The sequence below is a fragment of the Misgurnus anguillicaudatus genome, chromosome 4, assembly GCF_027580225.2.
Source record: "Misgurnus anguillicaudatus chromosome 4, ASM2758022v2, whole genome shotgun sequence".
In the NCBI taxonomy this organism is placed as follows: Eukaryota; Metazoa; Chordata; class Actinopteri; order Cypriniformes; family Cobitidae; genus Misgurnus; species Misgurnus anguillicaudatus.
This window is the reverse complement of record NC_073340.2, coordinates 9,156,615-9,172,662: the sequence shown is the minus strand read 5'-3', so window position 1 is coordinate 9,172,662 and position 16,048 is coordinate 9,156,615. Positions and strand designations below refer to the sequence as shown.

General features: G+C 37.1%; 2 protein-coding genes across 5 annotated transcripts in view; one reads left to right on the top strand and one right to left on the bottom strand.

The window, feature by feature from the left end:
- Positions 1–3,768, bottom strand: part of dnah9 (dynein, axonemal, heavy chain 9) — a 260,170-nt gene extending 256,402 nt beyond the window's left edge. The window contains exon 1 of one of the 3 annotated variants that reach the window (XM_073866631.1): positions 3,342–3,768. In XM_073866631.1, coding sequence (XP_073722732.1) covers positions 3,342–3,695 — 354 coding nt within the window. In that variant the 5' untranslated portion in view covers positions 3,696–3,768. Of the gene's footprint in view, positions 1–669; positions 916–1,676; positions 1,782–3,341 lie in introns of those variants that run through there. The other 2 variants (XM_073866632.1, XM_073866634.1) reach the window with 2 other exon arrangements.
- A 6,291-nt stretch (positions 3,769–10,059) lies between these two features.
- LOC129420989 (uncharacterized) lies at positions 10,060–15,705 on the top strand. Of its 2 annotated transcripts, none has more exons than XM_073866627.1 (4): positions 10,060–10,186; positions 12,145–12,242; positions 12,397–12,703; positions 14,739–15,705. In XM_073866627.1, the coding sequence occupies exons 2-4, from the start codon at positions 12,164–12,166 to the stop codon at positions 15,121–15,123; spliced, it is 771 nt and encodes a 256-aa protein (XP_073722728.1). In that variant the 5' UTR covers positions 10,060–10,186; positions 12,145–12,163; the 3' UTR covers positions 15,124–15,705. The 2 variants fall into 2 exon arrangements, with proteins under 2 accessions (XP_073722728.1, XP_073722729.1); XM_073866628.1 differs by lacking the exon at positions 10,060–10,186 and adding an exon at positions 11,858–11,973.
- Positions 15,706–16,048: the final 343 nt, after the last annotated feature.

Here is a 16,048-nt window from a genome sequence, read left to right as displayed (position 1 = left end):
ATTAAAAAGAGCCACAAACCTGTATATTAAACTCTTTTATTTTAGGTACCTTTGGGGTCATTAAAACAGAAGCCATCTCTTATTTTCAAATGCATACAATTATGTTAAATACAATACAATGTTGATGCAAGATGAAAAATGCTAAAAAAAAAAGTCAGAACAGTCGCATCGCTTGATCAAACAGGGTCAGGTTATTGCATTTGTAAAAAATCGATTTACCTTTGATAATCGATTTTGAATCGACCACTTTAAAAAAAGATTAATCACAAATCCCTAATAAATAGAGCTTATTGTGAATATAATAAAAGTGGTTGCAGGGGTGTGAGGGATTAAGATAAACACATAGAAAAAAAACACTTTAAATGTATTAACTACAGCATTAAACACAACTCAGTCAGAACATGTACATGATTTTTATTGTCAACTCGTTTATGCAGAATTGCAGATTGTATTTTATAAGCTTGATTATGGTTTCTGTTAAAAGTGATTAATTTAAGGCTAATTTATTGACAAATGTCGAGAGGGCATGTTTGGTGAAACTACAAAAGCAGATTAATCTCCTTAAGGGTTTCATTCGTCATTGTACAAAACTGGATCTCCGTGGATTTCTCTCCGCTCTGGCTCAAAGAATGTGCACACACCTTAAATGTCTTTAATGGAATGGCATACCTTTCCTCTTGCGCAAAGTGCAACTCAGACTGCGTCCTGTGCGTTCGCAAATCCATCAGCGCTGGAGCTCTATATCAAAAAACCTTGAACTTGATGCAGGGAGTGCTCATGGGAGTTGTAGATTCGTAGTGTCGCACCGCGCACTGTTTATTACTTCACATGGCTTTAAAGAACACTACCATTAAAAAATATATTCAACCCGCCAAAGTGGCTATTGGAGTGGCCAGTGTTACCCGCCACAGGTGAAATCTACCCGCATTTGGCGGGAGTTAATGGACGGTTTCAGCAGTAACAACGTAAGGCTTTCGTGGAACATACGTAACTTCCGGTAACCTCCGCTAAGAATTAATAACAACAAAGTCCTTTCTGAGTAGCTTATTTCTGATAACAACGGAAATAAACCAGAAGATTACCTTAGTTCATATTTCATAACTAAAGCGTATAAAAACGATACTGGGCTAACGTTACTGTGTACTATAATGTATACAGTGTTAACTAAAAACCCCGGCTGCCAAATCTCCCTTCAAATAGCGGTGATTCATAATCGCCGTCTCCCCTCTTTAGGAAAACAAAACATTTATTTCGACGAGGTATTTGTTCCATATTTCACTTTAACAACTAGTCATGCCATTAAACAGTCAGACCATTAAACAAACAGTTAACGTTACCGGTAGTGAAGTTCCGACCAAACGCGTTCTGCGCCAACGCACGTGCATCCGATTGAAACCGTACAATCATGTTTGCCAATGACGCAGCCACACATTAAGAGCGGTAACTACATGACACTACATTTTCACATTTCTCTGCTAATATAATTTGTTTATCTTTAGTATTTAATAATGGAATATTGTTACAGGACAGTAAATAAAAGCGACAGACACCGTTGCTTTGTTCATACGTTTATTTTTCCGTAGAATTTTTCATACCACCGACTAGTTTGGGTGCACACTTCCTAGTTAGTGGTTTATTTCCTTTAGTTAATGTGTATTTCTTTGAGTTTAAGTTACCTGTGTGAGGAGCGGAGGCCGGACGCTGTTTAGTGCTGTGGAATGCCTGGGAAAATCCGCATCTATAGAGAAACGGCTGGCAACAAAGACCGTCTTTTAAGTTCCCGGGACGTTCTATGTTGAAAATTAGCTGGGGGGATGTAGGATCATTTGTTTGTTTGATAAATTATTTGTATATTTGATAATAGTTTAATTAGATTATGATTTTTTTATAGAATTTTGAATCTTTGTGGGTGTTTTACATTCTTTGTAAAATGAATTTATTTAAATTTACTTAAATTGTGTTATCCCCGGTGTGTGTTCGTAATGGACTAGTCCGGTGTGTATTCAGGCTTGTTCGACTTCATGGGGCGCCGCAATAACTCACAGCTGGATGACGTCAAAGTTCCGCGAGAGTGATTTAAAAGCAAACTTCTCCGTATGATTTCGCGAATCGCTCTCGCGGTACTTTGACGTCATCCATGTGTCGGTTCTAGTGATGAGAGAAACGAAACGGAGCTTTTCGAAGCTTCGAATCAATTGAACCAATTGCTTGGCAAGTTGATTCAGTTTTTCGAAGCGTTCGAAACACCACAAACGCTGGCGACACCTGCTGGTCAAAATGTGTAAAAGCAGCAAGCGCTGTCCAAACATTTGACACTTTTTACAAAATAATAGCAAGATTGTTCTAAAAAATATATTTTTAAGAACAATACATTATTTAATTTAATTAAGACATAATTAAAAGCGTATTCTGTGTTTTTAGTTTTATTTAGGGCAAACAAATCATTAAAACTAACTCCCCTTTTAATGATCCACATTTTTGTCATTAAATCTGTCAAACAAAAGTAGACGAAATGGTAGTGTTATTAGTCAGAAGGATATATTTTAGGATTTATTTACCACATAAACTTTAGGTGGGACATTTGATTACCTGCAGCGTACAATAGCTTATACAACAACAACAACAAACACATACAATATATAGACAATATTGTGCAATTTTTAAAAAGTGTCTCGATGTACTTGAAAATATTGAACTTATTAAAGACACTATTTATAAAGTGATGGAATACATTTCCAAGTTTTGATTTCATGTTTATTAAATAAACACTTCATCCAGTGATCCCTGTAGGCTATCTCACTAACTTACTAACTAACTCTGCGTGTCAATCAAACAACAGTTCAGCAGTTGTACCTTTGAAGTTAAATAAGGTGAAATCCAGGCTTTGACAGACTCATAAACTCAAACGATTGTTTATCTTAAATGGACTGTAAGTTGCTTTGGATAAAAGTTCATAAACATAAATGTACTCTCAACCTGTCATGACGACAAAATGAGAGTTTATTATTTAAAAGCTCAGCAGACAGACTTTACAGTTTATTTAATAAATAATTAGGGTGAATTCAGATATGTTAGCACAGACAGTCACCTCAATTTCAAAAGTTACTCAGTCGAAAAGAAGCCTACATTTGGTTATGTACAGTAACGTTACATTAAAGTAATGCTTTTGGTCCTTTCGCCCCTGTCCCAGCAGAGAGGTCTGTTTACGCCACCCCATCATACAGTAACTAACGTTACACAACATTCCCTCAGCTCATTGTCTATAACTTTTTGAACTTTCTGTGAACCGTTGAAACTGTTAAAAGCCGTTTGTGTACGACAGAAAGCGAAACCGAACTCACCTGTTCGACGGTCGTTGAAAACTGCTCCAAAGGAGATGACACGACTCCCCAATTTAACTGTGCCCTCATTGTATCAACAGACAGGGTGGTTTTAGTCCGCTTACAAAAATAAACTGATCTGTTCTTCTCGGTTCCCGCAAATCCGAAAGAAGGAACCAGCTGTCCCGATGAGTTTAACGACACCACAAGAGTTGTGTGATTTGATTTGTCCAAAAAGTCTTGAATGACTTGTCTTTGCTCCTCTATGACAAGACATTTTTGCCAAGTCTCAGGTTTTAGCTGAAACGTTAACAACACGCGGATCTCTAAGAAAACAAATCTTTTATCAACTTTTTGCGAATCTTGCTCATTCATTTTGGCGACGTCCAGATGACTGGCTGCACTGACTGAGACTCGCGTAAGCCGCTGTTCCCATAGTAACCTATTGTTTGTAACCTGCGGCTGTTACCATGGAGACAGAGTCTGCGTGGAGCTGAATGCCTTCACACAGGTGGATTACGGTGGACTAAAACATACAATATTATTATATATATAAATAAATTTATTAAACAATAATGCTATTTTAAAATAATTGAATGTCAATAAATGTATCAATTAAACAATATTTATTGAATTTCGACCATTAGGCCTTAGCCCCTGGGATCAGCCCTACATTTCTTCTAAGGGGTGGTTTCCCGGACAGGGATTAGACTAGTCCTAGACTAAAATAAATGTAAGAGCTGTTAAAACTAAAAACAACTTGCGCTGACATATCTTAAAATACATCAGTGTCCTTTGTTTTGCCTCAAAATGCACACAGGTAATGTTTTTAGTAAGGCTTGTTTGTTAAAACTAATTAAACTAAGGCCTAGTCCTGGCTTAAGATAATCTCTGTCCGGGAAACCACCCCTATGAGTTTAAACTTCTATTAACAACTTGTTACTGACCTGTCTGTCCTCACCAAGACATCTACTACACATTCCCTTTGACTAACTATCTTATTTTTAATAGATTAATTTACATTACACACCAAATATCCCCAAAAGTTTATGATGAGGCAAAAGACATCTGTTTTATCCTAGTCCCAGACTAAAATGCATATTTGAGCTGCCTCAATTTGAAAACACCTTGTACTGACGTATCCTAACATATATCATTGCCATTGCTTTGTCTCAAAATGCACACTAGTATTGTTTTTGGTAAGGTTTGTTTGTAAAATCTAAAAACTACTTAAATGTCCTAATATAACTAAGGCCTAGTCCTGGATAAATCTAAACCCTGTCCAAGAAACTGCCCCCAAGTATTGTTGTTGGAGTGTGTACAATACTGAAGCATTTAAATCTCACCCACCTTAAACAATTTTGTCATCATTTACTTCCACTTATGTTTCTTTAGACCCATATGATTTTCTTTCTTCCGTGGAACGCAAAAGTTGACATAAATATACATATTCATGCCCATATAATGAATTTGGATGGGGACCACATCTTCCAAATTAGTTTAAAAGCACCTTAAAGCTCTCATAAAAGTAACAACCTGGTATGATTGGAGGAAAATGCTATAAAATATAGCAATTCCTACACATAAATTTCCCCTGACTGGAGGAAAAAACACTAAAGCTCTCACTTTTGTTAAGTTGATGAAAGACAGAAGGAACATCTGAGTCTGTATCTCACACAAAGCTCACATACTGCTTAAAAAACATATAAAAGAAAAACTTTGTGTGAGTATACAATGACAAACTTTATCTGGCTTAAAATGTTGCTGTAGACAGGTTTCAGTCTAGCTGGTGAATCACGGCACCCTCAAATCCAAAACACTCCAGAAAACACACAACCTGACAAAATGTACCTTAAATGACCTTTAAGTGCCTGCAGATGGATAACACAATGTTGTGGTCTGCTTTGATGCTTATTTTAGGAATATAAATATAGGCCTATAAAAATGAAATGCAAAAAGTAATGTCCAACTTTGAACAATTGCTTTATTTTGTTCTCTTTATTCAAATATTTTATTAAAGGTGACATAGAATGATTGAACGGAGTATTTATCCTTGTTCTGTGATGTGACATGTAGACCAATTTTTTTTGTTTGGGTCTGTAATGAAGCTTCCTAAAAACCTCTCTTAGATAGCTCTATTAGGGTGGGGGATTTCAAACAAGTGGTTTTGCACCTATTTGGCTCCCCCTACTGGCTTAACTTGCAATCTCATTACTGATTGGCTGACTTTGCTGCCACTCAAAAAATGTAGCCAATTATGTTAAAGTGGAGGGGCAGTTAGATGCCTGTGATGTCATAAGCATCAGTTTTTCAGATTGGGCTGTTTTCTGGCTGACATTTCTAAAAGAGGAATTTCTATGAGTCTGAGATGTTTAGCATGTTTAGCACTTTTTGTATGTTTGTGAATGTGGGTAGACTACCATTATTCAACAAAGACAAGGTAAAAATGTTTTTTCATTCTCTGTCCCCTTTAAAGATCCATTACAAATTGGAGTATAAACTAATTATAAAGTATAAACAAATTACACACAACACATGCAAAGTTTATAAAGACATAGTCATAGGAGAATGACTACAAGCTACATAAGAAAGATGTAAAAGCTGTCACTGGGAAAATACCTTTCAAAAAGTACACATTTGTACCTAAACACTGCATATTAGTACCTCATAGGTATGTTCTGGCAGGACTAGAGCATAGTTAAAATGCAGGTAACACTTTGTTTTAATAGTCTACTTTTACTTTCAACCTTTTACTTTATAAGTAACATTTCTGCCATTACATTTCCGTAGTGCAGCACTGTGGCTACACATTGTCATCACGTGTGTGTGTGTGTGTGTGTGTGTGTGTGTGTGTGTGTGTGTGTGTGTGCGTGCATGCGTGCGTGCGTGTGTGTTTGTTTGACTGACAGCACTGCACAGACAGATCGATGCATGACATCTAAGTACTCCAAGAACATGCATACAAATCAGTCTGCTCTTGAACTGCTTTTGCTGTATTCTGATGTCAAGCATTAATCAATCTGCAGAGCCTGTCGCATGGAGTCAACACACCTATTATAATCTCCTTCATGTTGTGTTTGGTGTTTTGGACATACCAAAGCAACCGTATTGCCATAGAAGCCAATCTAGAAGATATTCTGAAAGACAAAAGAGCACTTCAGGCCACACAAATCAAGACCTCAAGAGTTAATAGTTGAGTTAGCAAATAATTGACACGTTTTAATAAAGGCAAATGTCCTTTCTGTATGCTCAATTGTGGGCAGATTAATATACATTTCACCATTATTCGTTTGTTCATTCCTCCACAGTTTCCTATCATGTCCAAGCCAATCCGGAAAGTGCTTTTCCCCCAAATACAGAAACACCAGGCATGACTGTCTTTAATCCGGGCGGGCACAAAGCTGGGTTTTAAGACACACAAACAGCTTCTCCAGCAGATCGCTGGCCTACGGTGCCAACGTCTGATCTCCCAGCAAACCCAGCAGCCTGGAAGAAAGACCAACCTTAAGCCTCAGAAGATCCTCTGTTCCTAAATGCTCCACCAGACAGGCCTGGGTGCCCGTACTTCCCTTTCATATGCCCGGTAAGATGAGCGATGTAGGAGTGGGCGATGGGATAGGATCTGTGGACTTGTGTTTGCCTGGACACAATCGACTGCAGCACCGCTCCAAAGAGATAAAATGCGAGCCACTACCATCATCCTTCACTCTAGGAGAAAGGCAGCAATGGTTTAAAGGAAATTTAGATTGACTCATGAATTTTCCAAAAAACAAAAGTACAGCCAGGTTTATACAGTAAGTGTAACTCAATTGCTAAAGCAAAGGTTATGGGTTCAATGCCCAGGGAACACATACTGATCAAATTGCTTAATATTGCTCAAATGCATTGCAGAGCTGGGCTCACACTGCCCAGTCTCATGAAATTTCGTTTCATAGTCACATATTTTTTTTTATTATTTTTTCGTGATAATATCCTAATATATGATTTTCCTTGTTTTTTGTGATCGTTTAACGAATTCATGTTTTCGTGTGATTATCACGTATTGGTTACTCAACTGTTTTGTCCTATTTTCTTACCATTGGAGCTTCGGTTTAGTGTTAGATTTACATAAAATGACAGCCCTACCCAAACCCAACTCTAACCCTAACGCCAGGCGACATATAAAAAAATAAATCAGAAAAAATAGTATAAACCAATGTATAAAGTGAATTTCTAATGCAAGCACCAAATCTAACCCTAAACCGAAGCGACAATGGTAGGAAAATAGGACAAAACAGTTGAGTAGCCAATATGTGATAATCACACAAAACAGAAATTTGGTAGACGATCACGCGGAAAGTCGTGATAATGTCACGAAAAAAGAAAAAATTTATGTGACTATATTACGAAACCTTGTGAGACTTCCAGGATTTTCTGCTCGAATTTTCCCTCCTGAGAATCTAAAGATAATGGGGTCCAGGATCTGGACTGGGTCTGATGTTTGGCTCAGATTATCGTGTAATGTGTGACGTTTACAGATCAAATCTTATAACTTCAAAATTGCTCACAAACAATTGAGCCAATGTTAGTAGATAGTAAATCGGGATAATGTGTCATTGTTATGGCCTTAATAATGTTTCTATTGAACTTAAATCCATTGGACAACTTTAAATCAGGGCTGACAGAGCAGATCTAAATGTCATACTTATTTTTTATCAGTGATTTTTGTTTACAGTTATATAACATCCTAAATATGTTTACCTTGAAGCATTTCAGGTATTATAGCAGTTTCTCCGCCTGTGGACAGAGAGTCGTTTCTTTTCAGCTGATCATGGCCAGAGCTCCATACACTTTGACAGCTTTGACTCAACCACAGGAGGACAGTGTCGTTCTTCTCCACCATGAGCTGTAGGAGACCTGAAACTGACAACACATACAATCATTTAATATAGGATCATGGAAGAGCAGCCAGTGTACTAAACAGTGAACTGAATGAAGTAAGCTCACTCACTGTGACAGGTACATCATCTCCATTTCCCATAACAGATCTAATGAGCAGGACAACAGCCATCCATGCAGTGCTCTGACCTGCCTGAACAAACTCCTCTGGATTTAAAGAAATAAATGATAGAGAAAGATGGAACTGAAACTATGATGTGCATTAAAGATGCAATTTGTATTATCTGCGCCGCTAGATGGCGCCAGATCAAATCAATAACAATGACTTGTTTAATGACTCTTTGAAGCATCGTGGAATTATGGGATTTGTAGTCTTTCACTCAACTGCTGATACCCATCAATCAGACGCGAACGAGAAATCACGTTGACGGATAAGGTAATCAAGTCTTATAAATGTTGCGTTTGATGACATCGTTTATTTCATTATGTAAGTTTATATGTGATGTTCAAAACGAAATTGTTAGTCAAAGATGTTACACTATTAGTCCAAATTCGATGGTTAACACAGCACAGAATTAAGTTTTCAACTTACAATCTACAATGATTTTTCACATAATGTATTGACAGTACAAATCTTATTTTGAAGTGTTTTAAAATGAACATTTCTATTGCTGTAGAATACCTCTTGATGTGCATATCGTCCGCGGGAAGACGCGCTGATTACAATCTACACACTAATGTTGTGATCAATATAATAGCATACGTTTTTTGAAGGGTTACGAATCAAAACAACTCACACATCGCGTAAAACACAAGCAGGATCAGAATCTCGGTCTAGTTAAATGTTGTCGTGAAGCTCTCTCCATCCAGATAATCCAACAAATTGATTCTCATTCTTTATCTCGTGTTGTTCCAAACTCTTCTTGGGTCGTTTGGTTGGCCCGTACGCTAACAGGAGCTGACACAACCAGCGGCAGACGGTAAAGTGTAATCCATAGTCCATAAGCAAGCGCGTAGCCCACAGGCGCTAACACATAGTTCCGCATTTGTCCACAACACTGGCTGCGTCCGAAAACTCAAGGCAGTGACTTGTTGCCTCGCTGCCTCATGAGGAAATGACTTCGGAGGCATGAAGGCAGCTCAGAGAAAGGCTTTCAGACGCACTTCAAAAGCAGCGTGTTTGAAATATAAAACAGAGCGCGCCTTTGTGAGAACTAATCCAATATTTGAAAAGTACAACACCAATTCCTCACTAGAAATGCAACCAAAATGAGTAAAAAGTGAAATTATAATTTATTTACACTAAATTTGTGCTCCATTCGCTTCCTTGGCCGCCATTTTATTTTTTCGAGCTCGACCACTGTTGTCATGTGCTTTTTACGTCAGTAAAGGCGGTAACAAACGGTCACGTGGATATTAACGTCATTGACAGGAGACTGCACTGCCCCGTGTCAATGTTTTGAATGGAAATTTTCCATTTTCCAAATTTTTGAAAACATTACAGATATTGATGATAGTAATCAGCTGGACAACATATATAACACTGGCCTAGTGGTTTTTGGACATTTTACTGCAAATATCTTACAAATTGCAACTTTAATACATGCATTACACATAACGGTTTTCATACCATGATTTATACAAATCTTAAAGCTATACTAAAGCTTCATATTTTATAGCTTTAAAATACAGTTTTCCATAGTAGGAAAAAGAATACTATTGAAGTAAATGGGGTCCACAAATGGTTTTGTTTCAAACATTCTCAAAATATCTTCCTTTGTGTTCATCAGAACAAAGAAATTTATACCGGTTTTTAACAACATGAGAGTTAGTTGATGATGACAGAATTTTCATTTTTGGGTGAACTATCTCTTTAAGGCTTTCCCTTTACAGTTTTCCCCATGAGTTATGACATCACATGATTACTTTTCTTCCTTACAGTACTACACTTCATTTTCCTGTGAGAATCCAAGACTCTTGTGAAAGAGGTACGTCTCTTTTAGTCTCTTAATAATCTTGTTTGTTTTTATCTTGAATATCTTTTTTATACTTATATTTTCATTACATTCATTTGTATACACATTGGGTTAAAAACAACTCACATTGGGTTGTTTTTAGCCCAACGGCTGGGCAGGCCTTAGGAAGCTAGGCTAGCTTGATTTATCAAGTTGAGTTATTCATTTTACCCAGCAAATGGGTTGTTTAACTTTAGTATATCCTCTTGAGAAGTGTTGACTAGAGTCTGTCCTGATGATGGTCCAAAATCACGAAAGGAAACAGTGGGGTTGATTTGACTCGGTGCAGAGTAGGCCTACACAGTTGAGGTGCAGGATAAACAACTTAAACTTTTAACCTCGACACAGATGTTCAGAAATGTCTTGTGAGAGTTGCTTGAGCAGTTTATGCAATGGTTAAAAACTTTATTTTTATTGTCTGAAAAAGCAGATTATGTGTGTTTACATGAAATAACCCTACTGAAAAATCCAGCTAAAACCAGCACAATGGTCATGCTGGTGGGCCAGCTGGTATTCCAGCATGACCAGCTAAGTCCAGCTAGACCAGCTTAAAATGTGACCAAAACACACCTAGACCAGCTTGCTACACCAGCAAAACCAGCTTCCTACACCAGCAAAACCAGATAAAACCAAGCTGGGGACCAGCTAAAACCAGCTCACCAGCTTATGCTGGTCTTAGCTGGATTTTTCAGTAGGGAAGTCATGCGTCACTCGTCTTCCTTTATTACATCATGTTATTTGCTTAGGTTTTTATAGGCTATATGGAGTAAAATCTTAATGTAAGTCATATATTTAAGACAAAAATGTCAGATTTTGTTTTAAGGTGGCATTTTAAACATTCAAATAAAAGAGTTACCATATTCAGGGGCGTTATGCACCAAAAAGGGGGCACAGTGTGCACAGTTCACAGAAATTTGTGCATACACAGACATCAAACTAAATATTATAGAGCTTTAAGTCATTTCCATGGCACTTACATTTCTAACAATTTGAACACCCCTGCCTTCATGCAAAAACCTCCAAAATAAAAGTGTTGACTAACTTTTATATAAAATACTATTCAATTGGAATAATGACATATTGGCATCATATTTACATCTGAAACAGCATGTTTTGTTTATTAAAGTTTTAATAAATGACTTGTTTAATTCTGTCATTAATGCACCTTTTTGCACAAAACTGCATTCCTATAATGTAATTTTAAATCCATAAAGTATATAACTAATGAAAATGACATAAGCTATAGCAATGTGATTGATTTTAATGTTCAATAATGATTTGTTTAGATAAGTTATTAGCGGAACGAATTTTTGCATTAAATTTCCTTCATATGTGAGTATGTGTGATTCCGCGCCCCCGTGAACTCTGGCGAACTTTGGCGTCGTACCAAGAAGATGAATATTTATTTTATTTAATTATAAAAGAAAATGAATCTCAAACTCAATCAATCATTAATATAAGTACATATGCATATAAATAAATTGATGTTATACGTATAGAAGTATTTTATACTTCATACAGTAATAGTTAGATCATCCAATTTTATTTTATTTAAATATAAAATATAATGAATTTCAAACTGAAGTTACTGAACAAATCATATTTTTATTAATATAAGTACATATGCATATTAATTTATATAATATGTAGTATTTTTTAACACAGTGCCTCCCCCTCGACCAATCTGACACTGACTGCATTTTCAACTGTCCTCGCAGCTGCTGCAACTTTTTCTACTCTAAAAAAAAGGGGACAAAAAGGTCCTACTGTCTTTATGCATATAGATGAATTAGATAAATTAATAGAAACAATACAACTTTAAATTCAGTTTAGTCATTTTAATCTTATAACATTGTGTTACTTTTAAATAATTGTTTGCACATTGAAACATTTCTGGGTCCATTTTGTGAAATAGTATGCTTTTAACACAGATAAACTTACTGACCAGAGATGGACCTGATAACTGTGCTGGTGATGAGGGTGATGGGCATCCTGCTCGGACTGTCTGTATGCATGATCAGACCTATAGGTGAGATACACTAAAGCTACTACCTACTGTTTCCTTACTGTTACTACCTACCTTAGTTTTACCTAAGTATGTTTTATCTATTCATGAAATATACAGCTTTGTTTTATGCACCTATTAAACACAGTGTGCATGTCACCACTTTGTTTCCTGACAGAACCGATAGATAACAATGATTTTATAAGGAATCAACTCCAAAATGCTGCCCAGATTGCACTAGATGCTATTGGTTCTAACGCTGTGTTGTATGCTTCTGAACATCGAGCGGAAAGGGGCCAGCATGTCTTTAACAACGGACTCCTTAAGTTTCACGAAAAAGTTCTGGATGACCTGCAGAAAGCCCTGCTCGAAAATGACAACATCCTAATCCCTGATGAAAAAATGAAACTTCTGAAGCAGCGTCTTAATATCACACTCAGCACAGATGCACGAAAAGATATTGGAGATATGGCGGTCCACTTCGGGTTAGTGTGTGTGTCCTGTCTGTGTACACACCTTAGCTTGCAAGTGTAGTACACTGTAAACATATTTTAAAATCAACATAAGTTTTTCTTTTACTCCAAATTAAGTTAAATTATGAAAATTACAACCCCACCCGGCTCAGGCCAAGGGTTGGGTTTGGTCAGATAGTTCATGTTGATGTGACGGGTTACATTGGGTCCGGGCTTTAAAAGCCACAGCCCGGGTCGGGTTGTAAATTTCAGGCCCGTTGAAAACTCTACCCGATGTACCTCGACACATCGACATGAGTTATCTGCCCGAACCCGCCCGTTAAGAACTCCACTGTGACCTAAACACTAAGGACGAGAATTTACTAACAGCTTGAGCCAGCGCAAACCATTATTTTGGCATTAAATAACAATGATCTTCACTGTAAACCCGGATAAGTTGAGTTTAGTTAAAAAAATGAAGGTAGCTTGTTACCCTAAAAGATTTAAGTGAAGTTTACTTAAACATATAAGTTGTTCTAACAACAATTTTAAATTGAATAGACTTTGGTACGGGACACAATTAGGGCATTGTTTCCCAACTAGGGGTTCGAGGACCACAGAGGGCCTCAGCAGATTTCCAAGGGGGCCTCAGCTTAAAGGTGCAGGGTGTAATTTTAGCAGCATCTAGCAGTGAGATTGTGAATTGCTCAGTCCACCGTTCACTAAAACGCATTGAGAAGCTATGGTAGTTGCCACAGGACAAACATGTCATTGTCGGAGATAACTTAATAAAAAAGTTTCTCCGTTAACGACTTCTGTAGAAACATGGCTGCACAAATTGGCGACTTCCATGTAAGGGGACCCTCGATGTATGTAGATAAATGTCTCATTCTAAGGTAATAAAAACATAACGATTCACTATGTAAGTAAGGTCTTTATACACCAGTAATAATATAGATTTGTATATTATATTACATTTCTGTCAAGAGAGCCTTCTAAAAGTTACATACTGCACCTTTAAAATTAATTAAAATTATAAAAAACTGGACAAAACAAGCATTAAAATAAGCTAAAACAAGCAAAAATCAATGTGTTTATTTTTTTGGTCATTTAAGTAGCAAATATAAATCTTTCTAGTCATTCCAAGTTCTATTTAATTTTATGTGAAAATTTTGAGAAAAGCTTCAGTTGATTTTCATTTTGAGATTAGTTTGCATAATTTGTTGCTAATCACACCAAATGCGCTTTAAACGCTTGCAAACGAAAGGCGCGACGCACTGCCTTTTAAAAAAAGAAGAGTGCGACACAACTTTTATATTGCTATAGGCAACCACTGAGTCAGCTGTCTTGTCAATCAAATATTGAAGCGTGAGCGCTCTTTTGCTGTTAACTGTCATATTAGCATAAACTTTAAAAAGAGGGTGCTTGCTCTGAGGGTGAGAGGTGCACAAACACGCAGAAGACAGTGAGTGAGTGGAGTCCGGTTGCTGCAAACAACTGTAAACCTCCATCACCACAACGAAAGGCCTGCCTCTCCCCTCATTTGATTGGACAATGGAAAGATGCGAATGACGTCGGGCGCTTTTCTGCTCTCAGCGCTCCTTTAACTGTGGGTTTACATCAAACACAAAGCGTGCAATTGCATCGCGTTGCTCGTTCTAGATTACTCACGGGATTTAACTTCGTGTCATGCAATTTTTTCGCTTGAGTTGAATATTTTCAACTTGGGCGAAGACGCGTTTGAGGCGAATAGCGCGTGTTTTCACGGCAAACGCGCCGCCCATATCGCGTCTTTGCATTGACTTTGTATGTAATCTACTTGCGCAAATTGGTGAACTCGCATCTGGTGTAAACCCACAGTAAAAGTGCGTGCTGCGGCTGGCAGCAAAAACCGCAAGGCGTTCGGCACGCATAAACAGCGCCCAAACGCTCCCTTCCCATAGAATATCATTCAAAAAAGGGGTCTGCAACTGCCATTAATGCTTTTGGTGTGATTGGCCCCTTAGACTTTTCACTTTTGGTTTCAGTTGTTTATTATAACTTGTTTTTGGTGTGTTTGTCTCTGTAGTGAGAAGGATTTCTATGTGGATTATAATGCTTGTGTGTATGGCGAGTATGTGAAGCAGCTCCGACAAACAATTGTGGAATTGCTAAAGAGTTCTACAGCTATCGACTGTGACAGAGATGAAGCTATGAATATTTGTCAGCGAGTGAAGTTGATCGCCACTAAGATGGTGGAACATGATGTGTATGTAGACCCGATGGCCCGCGATCACTGGCTGAAACAAAACAAAAATCTGCAACAGCAACGTCAGCAACAGTATAATCAGGTCAGAAATGAATTGCAGAACATGTTCCAGAACATCCTGATTAACTTTCGAGAAGTTTATCAGACTATCCACCACTTTCGCCGGACATACACCTGGAACAGATTAGAGAGCTTGTTCCTGTGAATGTATAAAGCACAATTAATTAATAAATAAGGCATTAAAATGAGAATTATTGACAGAGTTCAGTAGAAAACTGCTTAGTCTATGAAATCATTATATTGTGGATGACCTTCAAAGTAAATGACATTCTCTCATGTAACTCTTGTTCTCTTTTCAGATAAAACCATCTGCTCTAAAACCTGATTCAGAACCACTCCTGCAAATCATCTTATCGATCCTTTCCCCATCATCTATAGTCAGGGTTAGAAAATTGTGTATGGAGAAAAATATGAATTTCCAAACTATTGACCCATTCAGTTTCATAAAATATAAATATCAAGAATTTCTTATAATACATTTATTTTATGATGCTCATGTTTTGCGCGCTGCCAGTGATTGACCAATTTTGCTGCAGGACTGCTTGCTGTGATTGGATGTTATGCAGTTGGACAGTCAAGAGCCCCAACTGTGCATTGAAGTGTGAATCGAATGATTGGCCACAATGGGTAAATGTAAGTTTTATGACAGGGTGTCCGTGCGGTAGTAAAAAGTATCTACCAAAATTGCCCTTGAAAGGTAGTAAAAGGTAACAAACACAATTTGACTTTTTTTTGTGTGTCTCCACTAGATCCCCACATGCAAAATGTTTTTATTATTGTGTTTTTATTCTTGAGTTTATCCCTAATCATTTATTAACATAATCATCATAATCATTTTACAATCATTAGTTATGCATATAATTATTTTTTGATTGTTTAATATTATTTTATCATTATCAATTTCATTATCATTATTTTTATCAATACATTATTGTTTATTCATTTATCCATTCATTTATTCATCATTGTTTATTCATTTATTCATTATGTTTCTATATTATATATGTGTCTTATTAATTTCATGGTGGTTCAGTCTCACATTGTGAAGTCTCATGAGCTGTCCTGTCTGT

Bases quoted from the DNA above. Each gene is read 5' to 3' on its own strand.
- LOC129420989 (XM_073866627.1), top strand. From the start codon at position 12,164: ATGGACCTGATAACTGTGCTGGTGATGAGGGTGATGGGCATCCTGCTC. The intron at 12,243-12,396 runs GTGAGATACACT...GTTTCCTGACAG, and splicing joins ATGCATGATCAGACCTATAG to AACCGATAGATAACAATGAT. The intron at 12,704-14,738 runs GTTAGTGTGTGT...TTGTCTCTGTAG, and splicing joins GATATGGCGGTCCACTTCGG to TGAGAAGGATTTCTATGTGG.